Source organism: Centruroides sculpturatus, unplaced genomic scaffold (assembly GCF_000671375.1).
Source record: "Centruroides sculpturatus isolate CEXI.00-Female unplaced genomic scaffold, Cexi_2.0 scaffold68, whole genome shotgun sequence".
Taxonomy (NCBI): Eukaryota; Metazoa; Arthropoda; class Arachnida; order Scorpiones; family Buthidae; genus Centruroides; species Centruroides sculpturatus.
Window position 1 is genome coordinate 646,246 of NW_019384331.1, and position 27,438 is coordinate 673,683.

Below are 27,438 nucleotides of genomic sequence, written 5' to 3' on the forward strand. Positions count from 1 at the left end.
TAATGGTGTGGCGTTTTTCTTCCTAAGAACGGTGATATACAGGACCCAACAAATAGGAGCAAGGGGAATTTCTTCATTCAAAGGTCGCAAGGAAGTTGCAGCGGGTCTGAAGTGGCTACTCCAGGTAAACGGGTTCCGAAGTTCATTCACAATTCACTCATCCAGGTAGCTAGTTTCACTCATGCGTGCATGATGCACGCATGAGTGGAACATCTTAAATAATACGGATATTTTTAAGATACGCAGCCACGTGGTAAGTTATTCAGTAGGACTATTAAATTTTCTTGGTGCACATTGGACCTTTCAGATCGATGTACGTTTGGCCTACTGGTTAAGGTAGCAGTCTACTGTTCTGGCGAACAAAGGAGCGAATCCAGACTGGTTAAAAAACCCCAGGAATTTTTCGAGGGGTGATCCATCCGGATATGTCAGGCTCATTCTTTACTATCCGGCCACCCTGTGGCGGGCTTGACTGAAATCCAACATGGGCTCACTAAAAAGATCCTCTTAGTGCCCACAAAGCGGAGAATAAAAAATGACTACAATGATACAATAAGCCTACCAGTGGCCGAGTGAATAAAACCACTAAATACTAGTAGTTTGTCGTGGGTTGGCGCCTCGCCAACGGGCTGCCACGGGAAGTTTTCGCGTTTTATTCACGTTTATAACACTTAAATATGGGACAGTTTCCCATAAACTCCTCCCGGGAGGCATTCCCTCGGCAGGTACAAACAAACAATGATGCCTTAATTATGCCCGTTATGAATGGATCTACTGGTAATGGAGTCAATCAGCATGGGTAAAGAATGGAAAACACTATCAGAAAATCTGCAGATAAACTAAAGAAATGTATGAAGAAACTGCTAAATTGTATTTTAAAAAATGCAAGAGTACTTATTTATGTAACAAACTTATATATCGAGCTACTACATTTTTGAGGCAGAGCGTTAGTGAAGCCTCTTGTGTGTGGCTTACGGAATTGTGTTCATTCTCGAAAATCTGTTCGATCGATTTTGATTAAACTTTGCCATTCTCCATTAATTGCGATGAGGAATCCAAAAATGTATTGAAGGTCCATTTAAAGTAGGAATCCATGACTTCGTTTTCGATACACAGAGGTTTTCGGTAGATACAAAATTTATATAATGATCAAAAAGCTGAGATCAATATAGATTTAATTCAACAACTACTTTAGAATCAAACTTAAATTATCAAATCGGTTATCGATGTAACGATGAAAGATAAATAATTCGATATGAAACAATGAGATATTGAGATTTTGTTAGAAACTAATTAGCTAACAGCAAAATAATGCAGAAAAATAAATTGGATCGTTTAATATGTTTGCACGATTTCGAAAATTATGCGGATAAACATTTAAATTCGGATGCACGCGATTATTATTTTAGTGGGGCTAATCACGAATATACATTAAGAGATAACATAGAAGCCTTCAACAGGTAAGTGCTTATTTAATGTAAAATAAAAGTTGTAATAGCAAACTTTAATTTGTGATAAAAGTATTTCTTTGATTTCTGTTACAACAATTAAAAAATTAACAAAACTCTGCAATTATTGTGACTAAAAAAAATTATTACATAATACTTATTTGATAGTAAATTTTTAAATAAAAAAATCTGGAATTGTTAATAAATTTATTATTAAATTAACAAAACATAACAGTCAATAAAAGAATAAAAATCATACATTAAAGAAGTGTTTTTTATTAAGGCAAATATTGATTATTCTAATAGTATTATCTACACTAAAATTTTTTATGGATTTGTATATATTTACACAAGAAAAATAATACATTATTCATTAAAATTCTAAAATTATTTTTGTATGGAAATGTTTATGATATGAAATTATATATATATATTTTTAAATTCAGCAAAATGATTTTTTGGAAATATTTGAATTTCAAAAATTTGTTTTATTCAATACAAATTTTTTCCTTTTAACATTTAATTTTTTATGGAAATTCAAAATTAATAAAGGGAAAAATAATTTGTAAATTTGATTATTTTATATATTACTTTAGAACCTGAACATAAAATAATTAATTCAATTAAGTAATTTATCTCCAATTACTAAAAACAAAATGCCAATATCTAAAATTAATCTCTAAACATTTTAGAAATAATTAAAATTGTGTTATTATATAAATATTTTCATATTTATATACAATGTCTATATTAATTTCTCAAATATTGTAATTTGTCTTTGGATTTTTCAGCCTTTTTTTTAAAAAACTCTTTTCACTCCATGGGTACTCTTTGGATCATTTTAGCAAGCCTGTTATGAGTTTGTCCAGCCCACAATGAGGCAACTGGGTGCTGAGGGATGGGGCTTGACATATTCAAATGAATTACCTCCAAAAGTTCCTGGAATTTTTTTGACCTGTCTGGATCTGATCTTGAGTCCTCTCTGGGAGATCCAGACATTCTGGCAAACTTTTCACATTTTGAATAAATATAATAAACTACTTCCCATATCAGAGATATTTCATGAATAAAAATTCATATTATATCTGAAATTATAGAAATTGTTTAGCTAATATGTCTAAAATTCAACTGTAATCTTGTAATTGGATAAAACACCAATTTACTTGTTACTGGGTAAAATACTCATTTCCTTGTAACTAAGTAAACACCTTTGAATCAATAAATAAATAAGTTATAAATTTAGACTAAAAACAAAATTTTTAATTCAGTTGTATTAGACTGAATAGATTAAAATACCAAAATTATTCCAGGTTTTATTTTTATTATTTATTCTATTCTTCTAAACTGTATCAATATTCAAGATCAATGAAAATTGTTCTTTCTGCATAATACATTTATCATTAGGTTAAATATCTTAAACATTTAATGTTATAACACTTTTAAAAATATAAATCTATTTATATATGCACATTTTCTAAATAAAATGCCATAGGAAGATAATATTGAATTACATGACATCTGATAAACAAACAAACATATAAATATAAAATATATATTTTTGAACTTTCCTCATAAACATTCCTTAGTAAACACATACTGCTTACAGATTTTATAAACAGGAAAATAAAAACATTTTATTGTTATTATTATTTAAGTGTATAATCCTTTTTGAAATTTCATCCTCATACTTATCTATTGTTGTACATTATAATCATAGTTGAATTTTTCCTTTAATATTCAAGGATAAACTTATTAAAATTGATGAATTTATATACTGTAGTTGTATATATTTGTTATAATAATATTTTCTGAATCTGCTACACATTTGAATTTTTATTACATTTAAAAAATATTTTTAAATCAGAAAAATAATTAAAAAAAAAATAAAAAATATCATTTTAAACATGTTATGTTCCAATATTTGTTTCATATGTATACTAACAATGCTTGCTAGAATAGCCGAAACTATGAGAAAATAATTAGTTTTGTCAGTGAAGGTTTCTCTAGAGATAATTTTTGTAGTATTGAGAACCAACCTTGTTTAGAATTTATGGTATTAATTTGATAATACACTAAATAAGTCTATTAGATAATTTAAAGACTGTCATGTAAGATATAAATATTTATTTATTTTTAATTTATTTTTTTAAACTCTTTCTTCCCTAAAATCACTAAGGAGACCTTTTATGCAAGTCCATCATGGTTCAGTAAAGTGCCTATAAAGGGACTTAGCCAGGGTTGTAAAGGATGGACTTGACAAATCTGGATGTATCCCCTCACAAAAATTTTAGCTAACCTGGACTCAAACCCAGAAGTTAAATTTCTTCTTGATTATTAAAAATATTATGTACTAGAAAACTAGGAAAATTTAAAAAGAGAACAATAATAAAATTATTCTGTATGTATAAATGTCACGAAAGCTCTCTAAATACAAACTTTGACAAAAAAAATTGTGTTTTTCTGTTCCAAAAAAGCATTAGATACATTCAAGTGCTTTAAGGCTTTCATATTTATCCTTACTTGTATAACTTTCTTTTTAACTCCTTCCACCTTGTAAAAAATAAGATCTTATTCTCATGTTCATTATGGGTTCACAGTCATGCTCACAATTGGGCAACAAGTAATGAATGATGGTCTTGAAAATGTAAGTTGAACCAACCATAAAAATATTTGAAGCTTCAACCCAGATTTAAACTAGGGTCATTAGAATAGCAGACTAATACATTTACTGCTTTGAGTATCCAGTATTCATATATAATGAATTAAATATTGAATGATTTTAATAATTAATTCAATTAATTTAATTACCTAAATACACTCATTTCCATAAAAATTAGTGCATCAAGGAGGAGTTGTTGGAATCAAATGAAATTGTAAATGTGTGAGTGTAACAGTGATATAAGTAAGTGATTACAAAATGAAAGCAAAAGAATCATTTATTGCAAGAAAAACTACAAATGAAAGGAGGTTCTAGTACCCTGTTGGGCCACCTCTAGCATGAATACACAATGTGATATGGGCTTACATGGAGGCACATAGGTGCTGTATGGTGTCCTGCAGCATCTCAGTCCACAGTTTCTGCAAGCAATCCTCTAGTGGCCAAACTCCTAACCTATCCAACTTGGCATCTCAGGTGATCCAGACATGTTCAATTGGTGACAAATTAGGTGGCAATGCAGGTCAGGGAAGTAATGTGGCGGAGGCAGTCCTGTGACATCCTTGTTGTGTGTGGTCAAGCATTGTTCTGTTAGAAAATGCCTCTCAGGATATACAGGATGTTGCTAACATACCACTGGGATGTCATAGTCCCTTTGATCACTACTAGATGTGACTGGCTGTCATATGAGATGGCATTCCAGAATTGTCATACCAGCTATGGAGTGGTGTGATGCTCCGAAGTATAGGCAGGACTGAGGCATTCACCACCAGGTCTCCAGACACAAGCAAAGCCATTGTCAGTGACCAAACTGAATCTGAATTCATCGCTGTAGACAACCTGATTCCATTCTATTGCAGTCCAATCTTGTTAGGAGCAATACCACTCCAAATGATGGTGATGGTGGGCAATGTCAATGGCAGCACACATAATGGCTGCTGCAATACCAAATGTTCCTCACCCAGGCATCTCAAAATGGTACGGACAGACATAGAGGCTGACATATCAGCTGTGTGCATGCTTGTAAGAGGTCCAGGCAGTTCTCTCAGCTAGTGGTCTGTTGAGGATATCCTGAGTCTTGGTGCCATGTGTGCAAGCTCTCTCTCATCCACTGATTCCAACACTAGGTCATCCACTGAAAGGCCTAGGTGGTGGGCTATTCGGCAAGATGACCATTCAGTTTCTCTCAACCCAATGATTCTTCCCATCTCAAAGTCAGTTAGTTGTTCATATGGTATTTGATTGCAATGTAAAGGCATCTCTAGTGATACAGCATCCCTCTGCAACAAGTAAACTACAGACAGGATGCCTTTGCATGTTTTTTATAGGCTAAGGTGGATGCACTTTAATGCCTTTTGCTGGCCTTATGCAATGAGCCATCATGCTATAATGCCAATCATTTCCATGTCTGCTTGAGACTTAGCTGCATGCTAAGTTTCACAGCGATATGACAATTCTTTCTTTGTGCACAAATTTCTATGGCAATGAGTGTATTTAATCATGAATAACAAACAAAAATAATACTTTATTTGGAGTGAAAAATATAAACATTTAAAGGTATTAACATTTTCAGGAACCAAGTAAACAGAATTTTGTTATTTTAGTTATGTTGTTTGTATCAGTGCTGGATGGTGAAAAATAATAAAGTGAAGCAAGCTTTGTAAAGACTTCCCCATTATGTGAGATTAATAATGGGAATAAAACTTATACTGTTGTGCTTTTATAATTTACAACCTCTTAGCCTTTGCAGCAACACACTTTTTTTGTTTTTCAATAATTCAAATTACTTTTAAAAAGGGTTCATCTAGCTGCATCATACCACCATCCAATTCTGACTATAATAATAACATTTAGCTTGAAATATGAAAAAATTTTAAATTATTTACAATTTATTTACAATAAATAAACTAAAAAAATGTTTAATAAATAATAATTAAATAAAAATTAATTAATATTATAGTATACAGTACCAGACCAAATATCCTGCTTCCAGAAATTCAGAATTACCAGGAAACACATGATGCCAATTCAAGTGTGACTGCTGGCATATGGTGTGTTAGAATTAATTTTGTTCTTTACTCTCCATTGCGTTTATTTTATATTTTAAATATATATTTAGTCTGTGTCCACAAGACTGAAAAATCCAGAAATTTGGACCACTTCCAATCCCAAGCTTGCCAGATATTTGGTCTAGTACTGTATAAGACCCAGAGAAATTCGACCTTTCTTAAAGATAAGCAAAAGCTAGAAAACATTAGTAGAACCTTTAAATTTTGTATTCTGCTTGAAATAAAACATTTTTGTTTCAAAATTTTAAATTTATTCAGCTAAAACATAAAAAAAAACATAAAAATAAATAATCAAAGGGGCCTATAGGTCCGCTGTCTAGACTAATCACCTTCCTTTTTATTCTTTTTCAATTTCTCGACGTTTAAAGATCTCATTTCAAAAACAAAAAATGAGCAAATATTTATTGACATCGTCACAATGCCGGGTTACAATTTTTAATCGTATTTAATTTAAAATATATGCTCTCCACCTCAAATTAGTGGTGTCTTGCCCCTGTACATCATACTTTTCCTGTTAACAATAGACTGATCCTGAATAGCAGCGGAGTTATAATGGTCACATATCTCCTTTCAGTGGAAAATTTTAAATTAAAATAACATGTCTTCCGATACAAACTGGAAGTTCGTATGTAGTTAATCGTCCCTAGCCTCCTGCCCCAGATTTCCATATCTGGTCTCAGCTTTCGTCTATCTAACTCCGTTCTTGAGATTAAGAAAAGACGGATGGACACGTGGACAACAGTGGGAATTAAGTGTACTTCTTTTTTCAAATTGCAGCCCAAAAAACAGAAACAAAAACTCTGTGCGCGTCTTGTGTCTGTGTGGTGGATGTCTGTTCGTTCGTATTTTGCTTTATATCTTAGGACACCATAACCGAAAATTTTGAAATTTGGCTGAAATACTTCAATTTACGGGCCATTAGTGCTAATGGTGTGGCGTTTTTCTTCCTAAGANGGTACATATTAATCTGTATGATGTTCACGTTTTTTAAAATTTGGTCTTGACAGACATAAGTTAATTCAAGATGGCGATTCCATTGGTGCTTTTAATATGGAACCCAACTTCTCTGGAAACCCAAGTTTTCCGAACACTATTTGCAACAGACATTCATCCGGAGCAATTTGTGAAAAAGACACTAGGTAGAAAGCCAATTCTTCCTGAGAATATTGAAAAAGAGCTGCTGGAATATATATTGTTGATGGAGGTCATATTTTTCTATTATAAAAGCATTTTTTCGATAAAATACATTGGAGTAAATAATTTTATAATTATTTAACATTCTTTGTACTTTCCTATTTGTTTTTGGATACATTAAAGCATTTTTTGAAAACATACAGTAAGGTTCCATATTACCACCCGATTTTCTCTAAGCACTTAGAATCTCTAAGTTACTTTCTGACTTTTTGTACAAAAGCCTTCAAAAACCATACTTATAGTTACACTAGCAAAAAATCCAATTAAAAACATTTTGTTTAATAGTTAGCAGTACTTTTCGTGCAAAAAATGTTGGTGTAGTTATGATACCTTGTTTACAATTCACTAAAATGAAAATGGGGTTCCATAATACCCCATTTTCATTTTCACCTTCTCCTCTACAATTATACTTAATATATTATATTTCATTATTTCTTAGATTAATAACAAAATATTTATACTATTAGTATAAGAAAATCTGTTTCATGAGTTTGATTTCAAAATTCCATAGTTTTCTGCTCAACGATGTTTTAGATGTGCTTAATCACCTAAAAAACAACTTGTTTCATGTGTGACATAGTTTCTAGAAACCATTTTAGAAATTTAAGCAGAGCACTATCTATAAAATTTGATAGACATTTAGATGTCTTCAGAGATGCTAAATATGTCAATTAACTTTATATGTTTCTTCAAGTTTACATAATTAACAGTTTGCCTTAAATGTGGTTTTAGTGTGATCCTTTGAAAATGTAACAGAAAGCACACAATATCAAACATGAAATAAATTCACTAGAATCATTGATTTCAAGTTATCAAAATGTGCTATCAAAACTGTTTCAACTTACAGATACACAAAATGCATGAAGTTTATGGGAGTTGTATCAGGACTACAATAAAATTTGGCTTAGATCCATATTTTCAAAATTTGGCTTACTTAGAAGCAACTGTAATTTGTATTATTATTACACTAATAATACATAATCTATAGAAATTATCTACAAAATAATAATATGCATTTTTTTCATTTCAATTATTCAAAAAATTTGAATTTTTTGCAGGGTGAAGACGGAGTTAAACAAGTTTTACAAATACTTAAAAAAGAATTTGATTTAGCAATGACTTTATCAGGTTTGTTGACACTAAAATCATATATAAAAAAATTTTCTCTCTTTATGTAATGGTAATTTACATTAGAGATAAAACAAATTATTCTTCCAGCAGTCTGATATTATAATCTGTTTATTAATTTCAAGGAGCAAATCTTAACATCTCATTTTATATTCTAATATTAAAAAAATAATTATACAGGTTAAAAAATACTAGAAAAATAGCCTATAATTAATTAACAAAATTACAAATAATACATTCAAACTTAAATTGTAAGGTTAATAGGAAAAATCTTATGTTAATTGGACTGCAATTTGAAAAAATTGTAGACCTACAAATTCCAACTGTTGCTGTCTGTCCTTCCTTAATCTCAAGAACAGTGTCAGATAGATGAAAACCGAGACCAAATATGGAAACCTTAGGGACATAAGGCCCTGATTAACTACATACAAACTTCTGATGCAAGCCAGAAGTCATGTTATTTCAATTCAAAAGTTTTCCTCTGAAAGAAGTTAGAAAAATGACTGGCATTATTGGCTCTATTGCTAACAGGAAAAGTATGATTTCANGCCAATCATTTCCATGTCTGCTTGAGACTTAGCTGCATGCTAAGTTTCACAGCGATATGACAATTCTTTCTTTGTGCACAAATTTCTATGACAATGAGTGTATTTAATCATGAATAACAAACAAAAATAATACTTTATTTGGAGTGAAAAATATAAACATTTAAAGGTATTAACATTTTCAGGAACCAAGTAAACAGAATTTTGTTATTTTAGTTATGTTGTTTGTATCAGTGCTGGATGGTGAAAAATAATAAAGTGAAGCAAGCTTTGTAAAGACTTCCCCATTATGTGAGATTAATAATGGGAATAAAACTTATACTGTTGTGCTTTTATAATTTACAACCTCTTAGCCTTTGCAGCAACACACTTTTTTTGTTTTTCAATAATTCAAATTACTTTTAAAAAGGGTTCATCTAGCTGCATCATACCACCATCCAATTCTGACTATAATAATAACATTTAGCTTGAAATATGAAAAAATTTTAAATTATTTACAATTTATTTACAATAAATAAACTAAAAAAATGTTTAATAAATAATAATTAAATAAAAATTAATTAATATTATAGTATACAGTACCAGACCAAATATCCTGCTTCCAGAAATTCAGAATTACCAGGAAACACATGATGCCAATTCAAGTGTGACTGCTGGCATATGGTGTGTTAGAATTAATTTTGTTCTTTACTCTCCATTGCGTTTATTTTATATTTTAAATATATATTTAGTCTGTGTCCACAAGACTGAAAAATCCAGAAATTTGGACCACTTCCAATCCCAAGCTTGCCAGATATTTGGTCTAGTACTGTATAAGACCCAGAGAAATTCGACCTTTCTTAAAGATAAGCAAAAGCTAGAAAACATTAGTAGAACCTTTAAATTTTGTATTCTGCTTGAAATAAAACATTTTTGTTTCAAAATTTTAAATTTATTCAGCTAAAACATAAAAAAAAACATAAAAATAAATAATCAAAGCTATTTCCTTAAAAAATTTTCAATTTATTTCTAATAAATATATTTTTTAAGATATAAAAAACATATCCTTGAAGCTTAAATATTATTTAAATTTCAAGAATATATTTTCTTAAATTATAAAAGTACATTTTTATCTTTTATACATTATTTTATGAATAACAATAATGCATCGTCATCACAATCATTCATGTTTACATTATTTGTTAAATTGTTCTTTATTTGAATTATTTCTACATGAATATGAGAAAATAATTTAAATATGAACAATTTAACAGTAATTTTATTTATTGTTTTTCTTACATTATTATTTGGAAAAACAATATTTACAAATATATATTTTTTTAATTTAGTGATGATAAATAAATTATATAATTTTTAATGAATTAATTTTTACCTTTTTATTAAAAATAAACACCAAATAATCAGTGTGTTTCGATCAAGGATTTTAAAATTATCTTTAACTATAGATTAAAATCTTATACTGTAAATTTTATAATATAATGATATTATATATTACTTTCGAAATAAATAAATCTAAATTTTATTATTATAATCTAATAACTTATAAAACAAAATTAAAATCATAAACTTTAAACTCTCATAATTAGTTTATCTATCCAAACAATATATATAAAATTAATATATTTCTTATCAAAGAAATATTGATAATACTTTCACATTTTAATAATCTTTTTTAAATTTAACTGATTTTGGTTTTTATTCCGATTTAGATATAGCAACTTAATGTTTGAAAGCAATTTTAAATAATCTATCAAACGTTAACCAACTACACCTATTAAAATCAAATAGCTGAGGCAGTAGATAGCAACTTGTCACTGAACATTTTGATTTGAGCCTTGGGTATAATTCACAGAATTTTCATGGTTAATTTGACTCAGGTATGTTGAGTATGTTGAGCTCTACTCCTCACTACTCAACTTTTACAAAAATTTGGCTTTTGTATGATTCATTGTGAGACAGATCAAATCCTTGATATGCATATAAAAGGTTTCCTTAGTGCCCACAGAACAGAAAAAGTTAAAAGGAATACAAGTGTAAATATATATCAATAGTATCTCTATCAAAGATAATACTGATGAAGATAAAATCTCAAAACTTTTTCTTATTTTTTTAAGTCAATGATAACATTTGCAACTCCTATTCTAAAGGTTAGAATAGGAATGACAAATATCTATCAACAGAATAGAACTATCTTGATATTATTTTTCATCACTTTTTCTCCATTTCAAATTTTAAAATAGAATTTTCAAACATTTTTAAAAATAATTTTTAAAGAATTACAATTAGAATTTTGCATGATAAATAACCATAAATTTTTCCAATTTGTTTCTATAATATAATAATACAGAAATTAATAATGAATAAAAAATTTGTTTTTATAGACACAGAATTATCATCTAATATCAGTTTTGATATTCACCTAGATTAATTTTATTAATAAAGTGCTATTAATGTTAATATGAGGTAACTTGTAACAAATGATAATTCTAAATATATAACAACAGATTTGTTTAATTCATATTACATTATTTTCCATAATAAATTCAAATTAATAGTTTTTCTTAGCATAACCTAACTACATGATTTCTTATTACATATTCAATACTGTCAAACTATTTATTAAAAAGCCAACACTTGAAATTTAAACTTTGCATCAAACATTTTACAAGATATTTTCTTGCATCATCAGTACTACTATAAATATAAACTTCAGGAGCTTAGTTTAAATATTAAATTGTTCAAGTTCATGTTTTAAGTAGAATCTTATAATATTTATAAAATATTTAATACAAATCTTTTTGTATTTTACGTGTTGAATTTCTTAATAAATAAATTTTACAGAACTGAATTTCCATAATATACATATTACTAAAAAAAAGTTTATCAACTATTTACTGTTTTGTTTGCAAGTTATCTGGACTTGTGTAATTATTATATTAATAGAAATGAGAAATTTATCATCTTTTTAAAAAAAGAAAATATGGTGAAAATATAGTTTCTCTGAATCATCATTCTCTCTCATTATTTTCATTAATGATAATTCAGTGAAATTATAATTTATCACTTCTAGAATTCAACTTAACAATTCCTAAACACTAAATTATATTTTATAGAATTTTCTAAGAATTATTATATTACATTTTAAGATATTATAATAGAATACTGTATTGAAAATCAAAGATAAAACTGTGTTTAACTTTGCATGATTTAGTAATGATTGTAAGATTTTAAAAAATGACAAATTAGTTATAATATCTAACAAATAAATGTAGCATGGGATCTTTTTAGATTTACAGATTAAAAAATTTTAATAGTTTGCTTATGATTTTGAAAGTATTCCTAATTCAACATTTCTTTTAATCAGATTTAAAATAAAACCAAAATGTCTAAGAGACGTTTCCAAAAGAGATCTCTCTGTTACACTTTTGGGGGAGAAAATTTCATTTCCTGTTGGAATTTCACCAACTGCTATGCAAAAAATGGCTCATCCCAATGGAGAAACTGCAACAGCAAAAGGTATTTCGTATAAATACTTTATCATCATCACTTTAATCAAATGATTCACTCTTATGTAACTAACAGTAATTATGATATATAGAAACTCCATAAATCTAAAACATAGAAAATTTGTATAAATTATATTAAAGTAAAATTTTTTTATTTTAATACAATTTAAAAGCCAAAATAGAACATGAAAACGTAACTTAAAGTTAGTGTCAATGATTGTAAAAATTTACATACTCATGTACAATGCCTAATCTTTTAATATAATCATGATGGGTTAATAATGATGATAATAATAATAATAAGCACAGAGCCCAAATGGTTAGGAGTTGAAAGTTGAACTTTGGTACATTGTTAGAGTACATCATGAGAACGTACAATAAAAATGGATTTTTCGAGATTCCCTCACGGGGGAGAGGGACAGGATTAAAGCTTACCGTGAAGAATTCAGCTTCTATTATACTATTTTATATGGAGTTTTTTGCATTTTTGATTGCATTTTAATAAAGTATGTCATGCAAATGCACATTAAAAAGGGATTTTTTGAAATTCCCATCGCAGGGGAGAGAGAGAGGGTTAAGGATTACCTCAAAGAACTTGGCTTCTACTGTACTATTATAAATGCCTTTCTTGCATTTATGCGGGAAATTGAACACATTTTTAGACCCTTCTAAAAATTCTCAACGATATTTAGTGTTTCATCGTATATCGTTATCCCAGTGCGGTAAGCAGATATCTAAAAATTTTCTACTTAGTCTCAGAAGAGGGGGAACCTAATTCTTGCACTCGATGAAAACGGGTAAGATTGGCTATAATCTAATAATCTGAATCTTTGCTATTGTTACTTTTTGTCTGAGCAATGCTGGGCTCATCTGCTAGTATAGTATAAAGAAGAAATTGTAGTCTTTCAATGTTAAATTTTTCTTCACTTGAGAATGACATTTTGAAATGTCAAAAATACTTGCATGTATTTAATTCATCAAGTAAATAAATCTATATATATAAAATTGCTTGTCCTGACTGACTGAATGACTAACTCACTGACTGATTCATCATCGCCCAGAGCAAACCGCTGGACCTAGAGAGGTGAAATTTGGTACACAGTTAGGGTACGTCATGAAAACGCACACTAAGAAGGGATTTTTTGAAATTCCCAAGTGGGGGGAAGAGGGAGAGCATTAAGAGTTAACTGGAAAAATGGCTTCTACTGTACTATTTTAGATGCGATTTTTTGTTTTTATCTGTGTTTTAGTAGGGTATACCATGGCAATGCACACTAAGAAGGAATTTTTCAAAATTCCCAAGTGGGGGGTGAGGGAGAGCATTAAGGGTTAACCGGAAAAACGGCTTCTACTTTACTATTTTAGATGCGATTTTTTGTTTTTATCTGTGTTTTAGTAGGGTATACCATGGCAATGCACACTAGAAGGAATTTTTAGAAATTCCCCCGCAGGGGGTGAGGGAGAGCATTAAGGCTTAACCGGAAAAACGGCTTCTACTGTACTATTTTAGATGCGATTTTTTGTTTTTATCTGTGTTTTAGTAGGGTATACCATGGCAATGCACACTAAGAATGGATTTTTAGAAATTTCCCCGCGGGGGTGAGGGAGAGCATTAAGGCTTAACCGGAAGAACGGCTTCTACTGTACTATTTTAGATGCAATTTTTTGTTTTCAACTACGTTTAGTCTTCATTGAGTACTTAGGTGTATTAAATTGATAACATTTCAGACACTGTTATAAATATTTTTATCTATTTCGATTTTAAAAATGTTTGAACCGTTTTAAATTCGAATTTGCTATTGCATATTGGTTCGATTATAGAACGATTGTAAACGTTCCAGAAAATTGATCAAATTGAAAATAGTTTGTTTGATTCTCGGCAATTCTCTTCAGTGGTAGGTGTTATATAACAATTACTATGGTTATTGAAATATTGAATGTAAATGGGGTTTGCTTGCAAAACCTCTGCGGATGAAGTCGCGGGTAACAGCTAGTCTAACATAAAATAGTACAATATCTTGCTCATAAGTTCTGTGCCTTCAGATTTAAACCCTTCATCATCATGAATGCTACACCATGATTCTTTAAGCATTCCTGATAATGGATAACTTTCAGACTTAAGTGCTATAATTTATGTTTTCAAGTGCCATTAAAGCAAATATTTTTCTATTTATAATGTCCTTAAATATTTTGTTTAAATTCTTAAATTATCAATAGAAGGCATTGTATTATAAATAATAAACATGATTTTATGTTTAAATTTTTTTTGTTATCTAGCAAATTATAAAAACATTCTATAACTGTTTAAAACCATTTAAGTTAAAGTCTTTAAATCCTTTAGCTGCAGCATCTATGGGAACTGTTGCTATCTTTAGTACTATTGCAACTACATGTATTGAAGATATTGGAAAAAGTTCAGATGGATTAAAATGGTTTCAACTATATATTTACAAAGATCGAAAGATTACTGAAGATTTGGTAAAAAGAGCAGAACAAAGTGGATTCAAAGCAATTGTTCTCACAGTAGATACTCCAGTTTTTGGAATGCGTCTTGCAGATGCTAGAAATAAATTTTCATTGCCACAACACTTAAGGTATGTAATTACATCTCTCAATAATTATTTTATAAAATTATATATATATTTTTTTTTACTTATTTAAAAATCAATTTTAATATCCTGGACATTTTATATTTGCATTAAATAAATATAAAATTTTAATTTTTTAAATTCATTTTTATATAAAACTTTGAGAATAAAATTAATTTCTAGGCACAATATTCTTTACAAATCTTTAATAAAACTATACAACACCATGTTGTATAGTTTCATTAAACAATGTTTAATGAGATATGAAATTAATTTCCAGTTCCCCACAAATGGTCATATAATTGAAGACATATAACTATCAGTTTTTACTGAGGGAATTTAATCCCAATTTTCATAATTTATCAAGTTTCAAGGAATAATTTTCCATTTCTTATCCAAGATGGCTTACCTGAAAAAATCAAAAATTGGACCTGACAATATATATTTTATAGTCTAGTCAAAATTTATCATTTGTTAACAAACTTATATTTAACGTAGTAAAGACAGCCAAATGGTAGCGGCAGTAAAGATTCAGCCTGCGATTCTAGGAACCATGGTTTAGAATATGGATTAGAACCTCAGAAATTTTTATAGGTAGTTTAATTTAGATATGTTGGATATGAGGGTAGACCTCAGCATCTATGATGGATATGACAAGGTTTTTCTACTGTTGTAGGGCAGAAAATTTAAATGATGATGATAACTTACTAAATGTTTAATTAGTAGCAAGTAATAAATAATTTTTTAAATAAGTAAATTAAATAAATACTGTTTTTAATTTAGAATGGCCAATTTTGATAAGTATGATNTGCATGTTTTTTATAGGCTAAGGTGGATGCACTTTAATGCCTTTTGCTGGCCTTATGCAATGAGCCATCATGCTATAATGCCAATCATTTCCATGATACAATGTCTATATTAATTTCTCAAATATTGTAATTTGTCTTTGGATTTTTCAGCCTTTTTTTTAAAAAACTCTTTTCACTCCATGGGTACTCTTTGGATCATTTTAGCAAGCCTGTTATGAGTTTGTCCAGCCCACAATGAGGCAACTGGGTGCTGAGGGATGGGGCTTGACATATTCAAATGAATTACCTCCAAAAGTTCCTGGAATTTTTTTGACCTGTCTGGATCTGATCTTGAGTCCTCTCTGGGAGATCCAGGATCAGATCCAGACATTCTGGCAAACTTTTCACATTTTGAATAAATATAATAAACTACTTCCCATATCAGAGATATTTCATGAATAAAAATTCATATTATATCTGAAATTATAGAAATTGTTTAGCTAATATGTCTAAAATTCAACTGTAATCTTGTAATTGGATAAAACACCAATTTACTTGTTACTGGGTAAAATACTCATTTCCTTGTAACTAAGTAAACACCTTTGAATCAATAAATAAATAAGTTATAAATTTAGACTAAAAACAAAATTTTTAATTCAGTTGTATTAGACTGAATAGATTAAAATACCAAAATTATTCCAGGTTTTATTTTTATTATTTATTCTATTCTTCTAAACTGTATCAATATTCAAGATCAATGAAAATTGTTCTTTCTGCATAATACATTTATCATTAGGTTAAATATCTTAAACATTTAATGTTATAACACTTTTAAAAATATAAATCTATTTATATATGCACATTTTCTAAATAAAATGCCATAGGAAGATAATATTGAATTACATGACATCTGATAAACAAACAAACATATAAATATAAAATATATATTTTTGAACTTTCCTCATAAACATTCCTTAGTAAACACATACTGCTTACAGATTTTATAAACAGGAAAATAAAAACATTTTATTGTTATTATTATTTAAGTGTATAATCCTTTTTGAAATTTCATCCTCATACTTATCTATTGTTGTACATTATAATCATAGTTGAATTTTTCCTTTAATATTCAAGGATAAACTTATTAAAATTGATGAATTTATATACTGTAGTTGTATATATTTGTTATAATAATATTTTCTGAATCTGCTACACATTTGAATTTTTATTACATTTAAAAAATATTTTTAAATCAGAAAAATAATTAAAAAAAAAATAAAAAATATCATTTTAAACATGTTATGTTCCAATATTTGTTTCATATGTATACTAACAATGCTTGCTAGAATAGCCGAAACTATGAGAAAATAATTAGTTTTGTCAGTGAAGGTTTCTCTAGAGATAATTTTTGTAGTATTGAGAACCAACCTTGTTTAGAATTTATGNTATTTAAATTGTCATTTATTATTGTTTATAATATTGTTAATTGTAAGTTACATTTTTTAAACTCATCCTGTTCTTTGCATACAAAGAGGATCTTTATCATGCCCATTGTGAATTAGGCCTGGGCTGCAATGGAGATTAGAGTCTGTGGTAAAGGACAAAACCTATTATTATCTGTGTTAGGTAATATATAATCCCTAAAATCCCTAAAAATTTTTGAGGACCAATCTGAACTCAGAGTGATAAGCTGATTCCTTTATTGCTTTGACTATCTGGCTATTAATTACAGGCCATTTTTAAAATATTTTTATCCTGGCTTTTTATTTAATTATTTTTTCTGTATTGGATTCAATTTTTCTGAATACTGTATAAGGAAAATTGCTCCATGAAAGTACTAAATACAAGACTCCTGGAAGAATATTTTTTTTAATCTTTAATACTAAATCAGCACTAGAAATAACTGGTGTTTGAAGACATTCAGAGTTATAAATAAAATTTTTTAAATGTTATTATCAAAAAACTTCAAATTGAAAAACTTATATACATACAGTAGAACCTCGATTATCCGGACTAATTGAGGATGAAGGTAGTCCAGATAAGAAAAAATCCGGATAATCGAAACAAATACTTTAATTTGTCTTTTAATGATAATACAACATGTTTTCTTTTCAATGACACATTGGTAATATTAAAAGTAAATACTGTATTTAAATCGTAATCAAATTTTCAAGAAACAAACGTTTGTATTGAATTTGGACTACTACTGACCAACGCTAACAGACTACCTATTGTTTAAAACGCCCTCTGGTGGCGCAAGAAGACGGATTTTATAAAATAAAAAGCAGTTGAAACTGCATTCTTATGAATAAAAATTTGACAAACTATTTATCATTTATGACGAGTAAAATTTTTTCGTCGCGTTCGCAGCTTTTAAGTAATGCATAAACCTTCAAAACGCGAGGCTCTTCAGACCTATTGACTCTGGTGAGGCATAGACGGTGGCCCACGTTGCCCATGCCTTACGCCGCCCTTGGTCATAGAAATGATGTAATTTGAAAATAAATTATTTATAAATATGTATGTCAAGTTATATTTTTATTACGATGCAAAATATATTTAAGAGTTTACGGCCACTGTGCTGGGTGAGACGTTGTTAAAACAAAAAAAGTTATGCATTCGATCACATACATAAACAGTATCGTAATTCGCCAAGTGTAAATCAGCAAATTCATAAAATTTTTGTTTATTTTGAACAATCCAGATAATAGAGGTCCGGATAATCGAGGTTCTACTGTATATCAATAGATAAGCAGTCCTAACAATTTTAAATGAATATAATTCCAAAATGAACTAAATAGCATCTAAAATTTAATGTTTTCATGCTAAATTTTTAATGTACTTAAGTCTTATTATTTTTACATTAAGTTCTTCAATCACAAGACAACTGAATAATCATGTTTTTTTTCCCATTGTATAAGCAAATATGATTTTAACAAGCTTTACAGCCATAGAATATTATTTTTGAAAACATAAGTTAGGTTTTAAGTGTATTTCATTATATATATTTTGAAATGTGCTAATTCTGACAACATGAAATGATTGATGACAATATCTATGATAATAAAAAATTATACTATATATAATATAAAACTTTATAATAATTTTACAATCATTATAAAGTTATATAATTAGATGATTTGTAAAATTAATTTTAAAATTTATTTATCAAGTTTCTAATATAAATTTTTATTTACAGGATGTTCAAAACTTTCAGATTTAAATCCTTCTATGGTTGCAAGAACTAATTATTATTCACGTCTATAAGAAGAAATTTATAATTCACATACATAAAAACAGATTTAATACATTTAATAATAGCTAATTCTATTAGAAAACATAAAAACATGTTTAATCAATAAATAAAATTACTATGTATGTATTATTTGTAAATTATTTTTTAAAACATTTTGATCAGAAGTAAAACTTTTATTAAAATAATCATTCCTTACACTATTGTAATGATATATTTGTCTAATCAAGAATGGATGAAAACACTAGTGAACTAGTCTGTTGTGCAACATATGATTTAAATTTAATAAAAGTCCATTTAAAATCATTCTTTATGAAGATATATTTTGTATACTAATTGGTATATCTCTAAATTCTACAGAGTTACATGTATCACACCTTGAAAAAGCAAAATTTTTGATACAACTGATTAATATTTTTTAATGTTTTCAGTTTCTACTTTTAACCTATTCTATCTAACAGCAGTTGTCAGAAATTATTACTCATTCAGAAAATTTGGTCACTAATTTTCTCTAAAATTTGATTACTTTCTTCCAAATTTTTAAAAACTGAAACTGAAAAATTTGGAAAAACTTTTATTTATTTTTTCTTCTATTTTATTCTAAATTATTTCAATTGTAAATATTTTTTTAGAATATAACTGGCTAAGAATAAGTTAAAATAATGTTAAATAGGCATCGTCAGGTAACAAACTGCTGTGAAGATCTTCACAGCAGTTTGTGTATAATTTTATTGCTTGTTTGTTAGATTTTTTCAGTGTTTATTTTTGTTAATGAACAGAAATAAATTTTCATTCTGTAGACAATTTTTAACGATTTGCAGAAAATTATAATATAAACAAACTGTTTCATAAAATCATTAAAAAGTTTTAAGTTAATTAAATATTTTCATTGCTAATGCTTAGCAAAGGAATTGGGTTACTACTTGTTCCATTCTACATCTTGTGGTCAAGCAGTGACATTAGACAGATTATTATGGATTATTTTTTAATTTTCAAAGTTTAACTGCTTTAAACTTTGAAAACTGAAAAATAATCCATAAGAATTACAAAAAATTAAAATGATTAATCTTTATTTGACAAATTATTTATTTAAAAAAAAAAATCTATTTTTAATTCTCAAACTAAGTTAGTTAATTTAATTTATTTTTAAGCAACTAGAAATATTTTATATTTTCTAATGTTGTTGGCTTTACATTGGATGGATTGCATTCAAATTTGAATGTACAGTGGATAATCAGTTAATAAACATAATCCATTCCAACTTTGTTCGCTTTCCGAATTGTTCGTTAACCAATTATCAATTTACCATAGGTTTGTATGGGAATTTAATTAATTCATTCTGAAGACCCCAAAAAATAAAAAATATATACTTTCTTACTGTGTTTATTTATATGTAATAATAAAAATACATATATATGCAGACTTGCATTTTTATTAGTCATGTTTTTTTTGTTTGGGGGTTAAATAATCTGTCTAATGTCGATTGCCTTTCTCTCTTCTTCAGGATTTTCAGAATTAATAGCATTGTAATTGTAGAGATCCCAAGCCTATTAACCTCAATCTGGTTTGTATGCCATTCTAAGACTGTTGATCTGACATCTCCCACTTCTTCAAAAGATCTTTGATTAATAGCAGATATCAGCATTAATCCTCTTTTTCATAATAAAACATAACTCGCTCAGTTTCTTGGTGTTCTTCATTCAAGAGTTCTTGGTGTTCTTCTGTCATCATATCCGTTTCAGGTTCCATTATGAGCTCTTCAATGTTCTTTATTTCTCAGATACGATATTTGTTACTCCTTTAGCTGCTTGAGTTTTCTTAATTATACTGTATCTTTCTTAGATAAGATTGAACTGCCGCTTACTGTAGATTTGTTCAAGCCATACTGCCCAGCAACATCAGACATCTTGTGCCCACTCTCTACCTTTGCTATTATACTCTCACCTTTTGAAAATAAAAACTGATGCAAAACTTGCCCGCCCGACAGTCTCGCGAATACTATAAAAGAATTGTTTCTGTCAGAAAAATAAAAGGCTGGAATTATAAGGAAGTATTTCAAAGTTTGAGAAATACTATCTGATCAGTATATATCAGGTTAAGCATCGACGTTGATTTCCAAAGAGTTACCTGAAGACAAAGGAAAATCAATCGGTATTTGCTATTTCCGTCACTTCTTTTTATGTTTGTTCAGTGAAGTGTTCATTATCAGATCATGTGTTCGTTGTCCAATCATAAAAATCTTTTGCAAAAGTGTTCATTATCCGATTTGTTTGTTAACCAATTACCCACTGTAATCTATCAATGAAACAATGTATCCCAAACATGGCTATATGTAAAGCCAAAAACATTAGAAAGTAATAAAATATTATTGGTTTCTTAAATGCATCATTGATTTATAGTGTATTTAACCAGCTGTAATTTTGTTGTATAATTTATTTTCATTATTAAAAATTGTATGTAAAAAGTATATTTATTTTTATTGATCACTAGAAAAAAAATGTGAAATATCCATTGCTTCACAATGCATTTTTGGTGGAACTGCTGAGCTACAAAATTCCAGATTTTATCTTGTACTTTTTAATATTAATGCTGTATTTCTTGTAAAATTATTGGATATCTTATCTGATAAACTGACTTGCTATATTACCTAATATGCATGAAGGATAAAATTCCATCTTCTGTTATCAGTTTTCTTTTTTTAAAGGTAATAAAAACATTAAATAATTTCTGCTTTAATATGTATTTTAAATACATTTTTTACACCAATATTTTTATTAATGTTGATTAAACTTAATTCAGTTAAAAATGGGAAGATTTCTTACATACTATTAAGATATTCTGTGATGATTGTATAAAATTTTTATAAAATATTGTGCATAATATTTTAAAACAACAGTAAATACCTTGAACTAGAGGATTTCTGTGATAGATGAGTGGATTCAGAATTTAAATATACAAATAAAACCCCTGCCGCAGCTCTAGCTTTAGTTTGTTCAAATTCTATATTATGTGCCCATTCAACAGCACCCCATTGCTTGATCTGTAATAAACAATCATTTTCAATTAATTCAAAAATTATAATAAAATATCACATTACATACAAACAATATATAATATTAATACAAAATATAAACATATTACATATAATTAATTAATGAAACTGTTACAACAATAATATTAAATTTTAAATTCAAAATTCAAAGATATAAAATTCCAAATATTTCCTATAAATTTCTTATACTTTACCAGAAAAAAATATAAGAGTGAATGTGCAGGTATTGATTAATGTAGGTAGAGAAATTTTATTTCTTCCCACACAACACGTATGCAGAACAAATCTTGTATGCAAATTATATATTTTTTATCCCATTATTGTAATTTTTTAGTTGTTTTTTAGTTGTTTTTAAATATTTTTAACTGATTTTATTTTGATCCATTGTTATGTTCATTAATATTTCTGTATATTGTCAGTTAGATTTTTGTTAAATTTTCAATTTTGAAATTAGCAGTGACATGAATTTTTTTGTATGGTTTTCAAGTGTATTGTTGTTGTGTGTAGTTCACTAAAAATAGTTTAATGAGATGCTTATTTGAGAGAATTAAGACATGACTCTGTCATATCATGATATCAAAGCTTGAATTAAAAAAAAACATAAAAGAAGTGACTTTAATTATCAAATTACTTAAGTTATTTAAACAAAAAAATTCACTTAATAAACAGTAAAGCTTGTATGAGTCAGAACATCCTGAGATGAAACATTGCAAAAGCCTGAAAATTGCAGTTATTTTGGCATTGCCATCAAAGTTTTCTTGCAAATCTGTATTACTATATTACAGGGATAAGCAACCTTTTTCTATGTAAGGGCTGTATTTCAAAACTTTTGAACTGATGCAGGCCACATACAAGAGGAAAGAGGGAAAAATATGCTAGTAAATTAGTATAGGTATACTTAATTTAGCTTCTGAAACTGATGTAAACATAATATATTGGAAATATTTGGTTAAATATTAGTCACTGCTAGTTTTAAATCAGTTTTGATGTGAGTTTGTTAGCCAGTTTCTCATTTTAATTTTTACTAAATTCATTGCAGGAAAAACTATTCACATATATAAGTTGTAGAAAATAACATTTGAATTTTTACTGCATACTTCCTTAAGCCAGAAAATTGATATATTTATTCATATTTTATGCAATGTGAGCTGCAGGTTGCCCATCTCTGCCATATTAGATTATATTTGAAATGATTTAAAAACTAAAAAATTTCAATGACAAAATATTTATCAATTGATAAAATTTCCACAAAATCCTTAAAAATTTCCTGAGAGTTTCTGATCCTTCATAAAAGTATTGCATTCCTGATAATGCAAGTTTCAAATCAACTTGCCATCCTGATATATGTAATGAATCATGCAAGTGAAACATTTAAATGTCTTTACATAAATATTTTTACAAAAAAAGTTATAAATTGTTTCGTTTCCAAAACTCATTTTCAAGATAGATCATATTAAAATTTAGCAAGGAGATTGCAATTCAGAAAAACAAACTTTTAAATTTAAACAGCATAAAAATATTTAAATATTCTTCCTTCTTTGATTCATTTTGTAACAATTTCTAATCTAATAAAACAGATTACATACAAGAAAGTTTTTATGATGTAAAAATATAAGGTTGTACGAAATTTTTAGTATATAATATTTTAACAAAATAGTTATAAATAATACTTACCTGATATAAAGTTTCCAGATATGATAGTGAAACACATGATTCAACATCTAAATAATAATTTATAGCAGCTAGAGTCAATATTATAGATTTCAGACTTTCTGCAGTAAACTGAATTCCTAAAAAAAATGCAAGTTTTGATAAATTAAAAATTTAAATATTTAATCTCAAAGCCAAATTATATATTAATAATCAAATGACAAAGACAGATTAAGAAAAACACTTGCAGAAAACTGAAAATAAATATATTAATAGCTCTACACCATATATATTTTTCCATGGAAAAGTAATGTAAAAGTAAATTTAGACAATCCAAATGGCATATTCTGTTGTCCTTTATTTGCACTAGAAACTCATCTAAAACATACCCTGTTTAGATTGTCTACATTTGTAATTTTAATAAACTTTAGTGTCCTGGATTTTTAAATGTAGTGTTACTTGTACATAATTTTAAAACATTCAATAAATTATCTCTTACCTAAGAGACACCAATCATTATAAGAAAGCAAATGTTTTTTAATAATGTTGTGTGTTTCATCAGATATTCCTTCCGATCCAACATCATATGATACATTCATTTTTACTTTATATCTGAAAGAAAACTGATTTAACAAATGTATAAAATATGTTTAAATTTTAATAATAAATTAATATCTTTTAATCAATTTAACAAATAATTTAAATCTTTAAACTTTTAAAATTTAACTATTACAATTGATGATGACAAATAAAATATGATTGTTATTATTTATTCCAAGTACAGAATAATTGATTTATTCATGAGTTATATTTTTGAAACATATATACTGTATAAACAAATACCAGTGTAATTAAGACAATCATTACATTAAAAATAAATAAAAAAGTCAAGTAAATTCACTGTAAAGACTTGTAACTAGCCATCAACGTAACAACTTATTAAAAAAAAACTAAATTTTAATTTATTTTATGCAAATAAATTAAAATTTAGTGTTTTTTATAATTAATATAAATAAGATAATATATTTACTTTTCATAGTAAAAGGAAATAATAAAAACATGGTTTCATTGGAATAAAAAGAAATAATATATGTAATATATTAATATCCAGATAATATATACCCAGATAACATCCAGATATATGTAAATGAAAATATAAATAAGATGAAATTTGTATTAATGGAAAAAGTTATTTGTATAAAAAATTCAGTTAAAAGCTTCTTATACGGGGTGGTCCCAAAATTACCTGACCTAACAAAGAAGACACAAAAAATTTGGGAAAACATATCTTTATTTCTCAATATAGTCTCCTTTTTGCTCAATACACTTTTCCCAGTGATGTTCAATAGCTTCGATACCCTGTTTATAGTGAGAACTGTCAAACTTCTCAAAATAGTCATCAACTGCAGACTCCATCTATTCATTGTTGGCAAATCTTTTACCACCAAGCCATTTTTTCAAGTTTGGAAAGAGAAAATAATCTCAGAGAGCTAAATCTGGCAAATAGGGTGTGTAAGGAAGCAATTTGAACCTTAAATCATTGATTTTGGCCACCGCGATAACGAATGTGTGAACTGGTGCATTGTCTTGATGAAACAACACTTTCTTTTTCACCAAATTTGGCCATTTTTTCTTGATTTTGTCACTCAAGCACTGCAATAAGTTTGCATAATACTCGCCGTTAATTATTTTTTCTTTTTGAAGATAATCAATGAAACTTATCCCGCGCATATCCCAAAAAACTGATGCCATGATCTTGCCAGCAGATGGAACTGTCTTTGCCTTCTTTGGAGCTGATTTTCTCCTTTCAGTCCATTGTTTTGACTGTTCTTTCATCTCAGGTGTGAAGTGATGGACCCAAGTTTCATCCACGGTTATGAATCGACACAAAAACTCGACTTTATTGCTGCGAAACATCACCAAACACTCGATTGAAACATCCTCACGATGCTGTTTTTGTTCCATTGTGAGTAAACGTCAAAATGAGATGTACAGCACTTTTTGAAATGTCTACCATGTCTGCTAGCTCTCGCACTTTGAGTCAACGGTCATCCAAAATCATTTTGTGGATTTTCTTCACCATTTCTGGCATGGTCACCTCATTTGGTCGACCACTGCAATGTTTGTCTTGGCAGCTCGTACAGCCTCATTTAAACTCTGCCACCCAATATTTTATTGTTGTAAACGAGGGAGCAGACTTCCCCAGAGTAGAATCTAGCTTAGCTTTGATATTGGTTGGACTGAGACCTTTCAAATGAAAGTATTGTATCACATAATGATGACCAATTTTTCCATGTTTACAAATTCACTGAGATTGTTCACTATTGATGGCTGTCAAACAAATACTAAACAACATAGCATCTTCAAACTTCAAACTTAAGATTTATAAGGTTGGTACTTTTGACCACAGTAATTTTTTCAAACAACTACTGCCATCTATACATCAGGTTGGGTACTTCTGGAACAACCCTCATATATTACATTAATAAAAACTACTTTTTGCAATAATGAGATTTATTCTTATTATTATTTATTTTTATTTTCTAGAAACTGATTTCTAATTAATTTTTTAATGACAATCTAATCCTTTATGTTCCTTGATCTTTTAACTCCATTCACAAACCCAGCTTTGAGAAAGCATATTTAATATTGGCTTTGTTGTTGAAGGTGTTGGTAATCTCAAGACTTTGCAGACTTTACTTATTTAAAAACTAAATAAATAATAAATAGTGTACAATATTTAAAAACTGCTTAAAATAAAATAGCATAAATCATAAACACACTGCATTATTCAGTATACATTTATAATGTGTTTAGAATGACAGCATAGCATACCTTTCTTCAAACCATTGGAGAACAGGATCCCAATTTTCTTCCTGGTGTTTTTTAAGATCAATTGGTTCATTTATCCTATGACTGAAACATTATGATATCTTTTTTAATTATTATTAATTTCATTGGATAATAATAAACTTTTAATATATTATTATATTAATTAAAGATTAAACATAAAATTAGAATAACATACCATAAAGTATCAGAATCAAGCATTTCTATTATTGAATCACTTAATGATTCCTTGGTATTTCTTGATGGATTATCAATTGCAGTGTAGCAAAGACCTGTCTACATAAATTTATATTAATAAAATTAAGAATTTCATACTTGAAATATAAAATGTTGATCACATATTATTACTATTAATTCTATAAATTTAATTAATTTATTTTTATAAATTCTATTTTAATTAATCCTTTTTCTGGTACTTTGAAACCGTGCTAGTAGTTATTAGTAGTAATTCAAACACAAATAATTATCGTATTTATTTTCAGGCACTTGGCAATTCTTATCATCAAGTTTTTATTCAGTTGATACGTGTTGATATTACACACGTTTCGGGCATTTATTGCCCCTCTTCAGCCAACTTTTTACAGGTTATCAAGATATTAAAAAACCTGCTAGTGAAGGTGGCCTGCTAGTCATATGACTATAGTAACCAGTGGTACGCTTAACTGGGGGAAAGAAGAGGGGGAGGAGAGGTCATCCCAATGGTTTGCAAAA

General features: G+C 28.2%; 2 protein-coding genes across 2 annotated transcripts; one reads left to right on the forward strand and one right to left on the reverse strand.

The window, feature by feature from the left end:
* Nucleotides 1-138: 138 nt before the first annotated feature.
* LOC111630052 (hydroxyacid oxidase 1-like) lies at nucleotides 139-15,266 on the forward strand. The gene is made up of 3 exons (XM_023374060.1): nucleotides 139-1,460; nucleotides 12,405-12,556; nucleotides 14,888-15,266. Exons 1-3 carry the CDS (start codon nucleotides 1,312-1,314, stop codon nucleotides 15,205-15,207), a joined length of 621 nt encoding a protein of 206 aa, XP_023229828.1. The 5' UTR covers nucleotides 139-1,311; the 3' UTR covers nucleotides 15,208-15,266.
* LOC111630057 (ATP synthase mitochondrial F1 complex assembly factor 2-like) lies at nucleotides 12,407-27,015 on the reverse strand. The gene is made up of 6 exons (XM_023374073.1): nucleotides 26,906-27,015; nucleotides 26,713-26,793; nucleotides 24,377-24,489; nucleotides 23,902-24,017; nucleotides 22,079-22,215; nucleotides 12,407-12,541 (listed from the first exon to the last, which is right to left on the reverse strand). Exons 1-6 carry the CDS (start codon nucleotides 26,926-26,928, stop codon nucleotides 12,499-12,501), a joined length of 513 nt encoding a protein of 170 aa, XP_023229841.1. The 5' UTR covers nucleotides 26,929-27,015; the 3' UTR covers nucleotides 12,407-12,498.
* Nucleotides 27,016-27,438: the final 423 nt, after the last annotated feature.

What these genes read in the sequence shown, in the direction of transcription:
- LOC111630052 (XM_023374060.1), top strand. Translation starts at nt 1,312, where the DNA reads ATGCAGAAAAATAAATTGGATCGTTTAATATGTTTGCACGATTTCGAA. An exon ending in AACATAGAAGCCTTCAACAG is followed by an intron (nt 1,461 to 12,404) that starts GTAAGTGCTTAT and finishes TCTTTTAATCAG; the next exon opens with ATTTAAAATAAAACCAAAAT. An exon ending in AGAAACTGCAACAGCAAAAG is followed by an intron (nt 12,557 to 14,887) that starts GTATTTCGTATA and finishes TAAATCCTTTAG; the next exon opens with CTGCAGCATCTATGGGAACT.
- LOC111630057 (XM_023374073.1), bottom strand. Translation starts at nt 26,928, where the DNA reads ATGCTTGATTCTGATACTTTATG. An exon ending in CTCCAATGGTTTGAAGAAAG is followed by an intron (nt 24,490 to 26,712) that starts GTATGCTATGCT and finishes GTTTTCTTTCAG; the next exon opens with ATATAAAGTAAAAATGAATG. An exon ending in CAGAAATCCTCTAGTTCAAG is followed by an intron (nt 12,542 to 22,078) that starts GTATTTACTGTT and finishes TTGCTGTTGCAG; the next exon opens with TTTCTCCATTGGGATGAGCC.